This window comes from Phragmites australis, chromosome 12, assembly GCF_958298935.1.
Source record: "Phragmites australis chromosome 12, lpPhrAust1.1, whole genome shotgun sequence".
Lineage (NCBI taxonomy): Eukaryota > Viridiplantae > Streptophyta > Magnoliopsida > Poales > Poaceae > Phragmites > Phragmites australis.
The window spans coordinates 10,661,177-10,663,524 of NC_084932.1; the positions used below are offsets into that span (position 1 = coordinate 10,661,177).

The window sequence follows — 2,348 nt, forward strand, 5'->3', positions numbered from 1 at the left end:
GATCGGGTGCAAATCCACCTTCGCCCTTAGCCCAGACGGGGACCCAAGACCCGACGGGGGACCTGAATCCCGACCTTATCTATTCAACTCTTCCCCACTCCATTCCCCATCCCAACCAATCGGCGTCGGTGGTGGCGGCCTTGCCAGCCACTCGCTGTTGCGCCACCGGCTCGCAGCGGCCACGTCCACGTCCACCACGACGACCCGAGGCGGCTGGAAACGACAGGCCTGTTGCTGCATCGCCTGCTCGCATGCGAAAGCGTCCCGCTCCGTGTCGTGATGGCCGCCGTGCTTGAGCCTCGAGGGGATTCGCGGATGTGCTTCGTAGTCGAGGCTGCGAGCTAGCATGCGGCGTCGGGTCGAGGTGTCGCTGCGGCAAGAGTCCTGCTCCGCGGTGGGGATGCCACATTGTTTCGGTGGTTGGAGGCCTAGGGCACGTGTCGACGAGGTTGGCCCTCACCATGGCATCTTGGATGGCGCGTGCCTCGAACCGGTCGTCCTACAACGATGACAAGGAGAGCTAGGGGTGCATGGGTGGTCAGGGCATGATATGAGTAGGGGCGCAAGAGACAAGTAGGGGCAAAAGGGCGGTCGATATTGTCGTCGGCGTTGCAGTTGAGCGAATGGGCCGCCGCACGTTGGAGCTGTAGCGCCTGGCATGGAATGGGTCGTAACTATGTGGACTCAGAATTTCAAGGCCCATGAGTTACCTACGAGTGTAAAAATAAACTCACAAAAGATTGCGGTATGAAACTCATGACATGCAAATTCACCTTCTTCTCAAACTCATATTCTCGCAGCATTCCATCACCTCTACATCAGTGCAAATCTCGTAAACAATGTCCATCCCCTACTGCAAATCTCTCTTAGGGTAGAAAAAGAAGTCTTGAGCAGTGAAGCTAAGTGACTCCACCCACCGCATCAGATTAAAATAGCATACCAAATCTCTATCCATTTCCTTGTTCACAATAGAAGTTTCACTCCCGCGATCACAATGCAGTACAAGAGTCCATACTTCGCCACCCATCCTGCACAACAAACAATAACCACCAAATTGATTGAATAACCAGGACTTAGGCACCTTGTATAAATTAGCAGGGTATTTTGTTTTGAATTGACAAAAGACCAATACATGCACTTCAATACAACTATACTATACTACAAGAGTATTGTAACAAAAGGGAAGAAAAAACAAAGCACAACACAACTATACTATTCGAGTCTTGTTTCAGGATGCTGCTTGGCTGCTTCCCGTGCTGCATCCTATCCAATCTCGTCAGTGCGTAATACAAAGCAGCTATCGGACGCGGAGGAATGGGATTTTGGAGCCTGTGGCTTACCTCGGAGGTGTAGGAAGGGGGCCACCAGCGCCACTGCTCAGATCCTCGGTGCCCTTGCGCGAAGAAGGGAGGCCGCCCGTGCCGCTGCTAGGACCATCCGTGCGCTCGTGAGAAGATGGGGCATTCGCGCCGCTGCTCGGAGGCATCCGGCTGCTCGCTCGTGCCCTCACCGCTCTAGTTTTGTGCAGTCGCGCCGGCGCCGCTTCGATTATCTGAGGTCGTGAGAAAAAGGAAGGGGATGGCAGGCAGTCAAAAAGAAGTGGGCTGGTTATTAGGATAGATAGCGACAGGCAGTAGAAAACATTCCTGCAGATAGCCTTATTCTTTCACCAAACTCATGTCTAAACCTGTTAATGGGCTGAAAATCAGTCCAAAACCACACCAAACTATTATAATCAAAGCATCTCAACCCAGCCGAACCCACCCCACCGCTGCCCCTACCAAATCTAAATTCAAACCAACCCGCCAGCAAATTGAACCCAAACCAAACCACCTAATTTCCTCAAAACGGTTCCAATCCATTTCAAGCATGGCTCCATCGATATGGTTCCTGCTCTACTCCTTGACTCATTCTTTTTTTACTAAGTGGAGGAATATTTACATGTAGCGCATGGCTATCCTAGTGATTACTTTCCCTCCACATATGTTACTATCTGGAAAACACAGCTCATAGCCTTTGGTTCTGTTACTTGTACGTATCTATATACCAACACACACTGATCAATACAAGCTGACAAATTAAGTTGAACTACTTTAGTTACAAGCATAAGATAAGATTATGTATATCAAATGAGATCAAATAATATATCTTAAATTCACAACAATATTACAATTACATTTTTAGTGTGATGCTTGTAGCATATCTGAACATGTTTTCCAAATAATATCAAGTAACATATGATGATCATTTGAGTTTTAACATGCACTAAGAAATTCTGTAGGGCCATCAAAAGCTCCTCTAAATAGCATAAACAACATTCTAGCTAAGAACTCTCCATTTAAGTTTTA

At 48.5% G+C, this 2,348-nt stretch overlaps 1 protein-coding gene across 1 annotated transcript; it reads right to left on the bottom strand.

Moving 5' to 3' along the window:
• Nucleotides 1-762: 762 nt before the first annotated feature.
• On the bottom strand, nucleotides 763-1,565 carry LOC133887350 (uncharacterized). Its single transcript, XM_062327278.1, has 2 exons — nucleotides 1,341-1,565; nucleotides 763-1,028 (listed from the first exon to the last, which is right to left on the bottom strand). Exons 1-2 carry the CDS (start codon nucleotides 1,484-1,486, stop codon nucleotides 851-853), a joined length of 324 nt encoding a protein of 107 aa, XP_062183262.1. The 5' UTR covers nucleotides 1,487-1,565; the 3' UTR covers nucleotides 763-850.
• Between the last annotated feature and the right edge of the window lie 783 nt (nucleotides 1,566-2,348).

Excerpts from the sequence above, each read along its gene's own strand:
- LOC133887350 (XM_062327278.1), bottom strand. The coding sequence starts at position 1,486 with ATGCCTCCGAGCAGCGGCGCGAATGCCCCATCTTCTCACGAGCGCACG. Across the intron at positions 1,029-1,340 it reads CCCCTTCCTACACCTCCGAG|GATGGGTGGCGAAGTATGGA; the intron begins GTAAGCCACAGG and ends TTTGTTGTGCAG.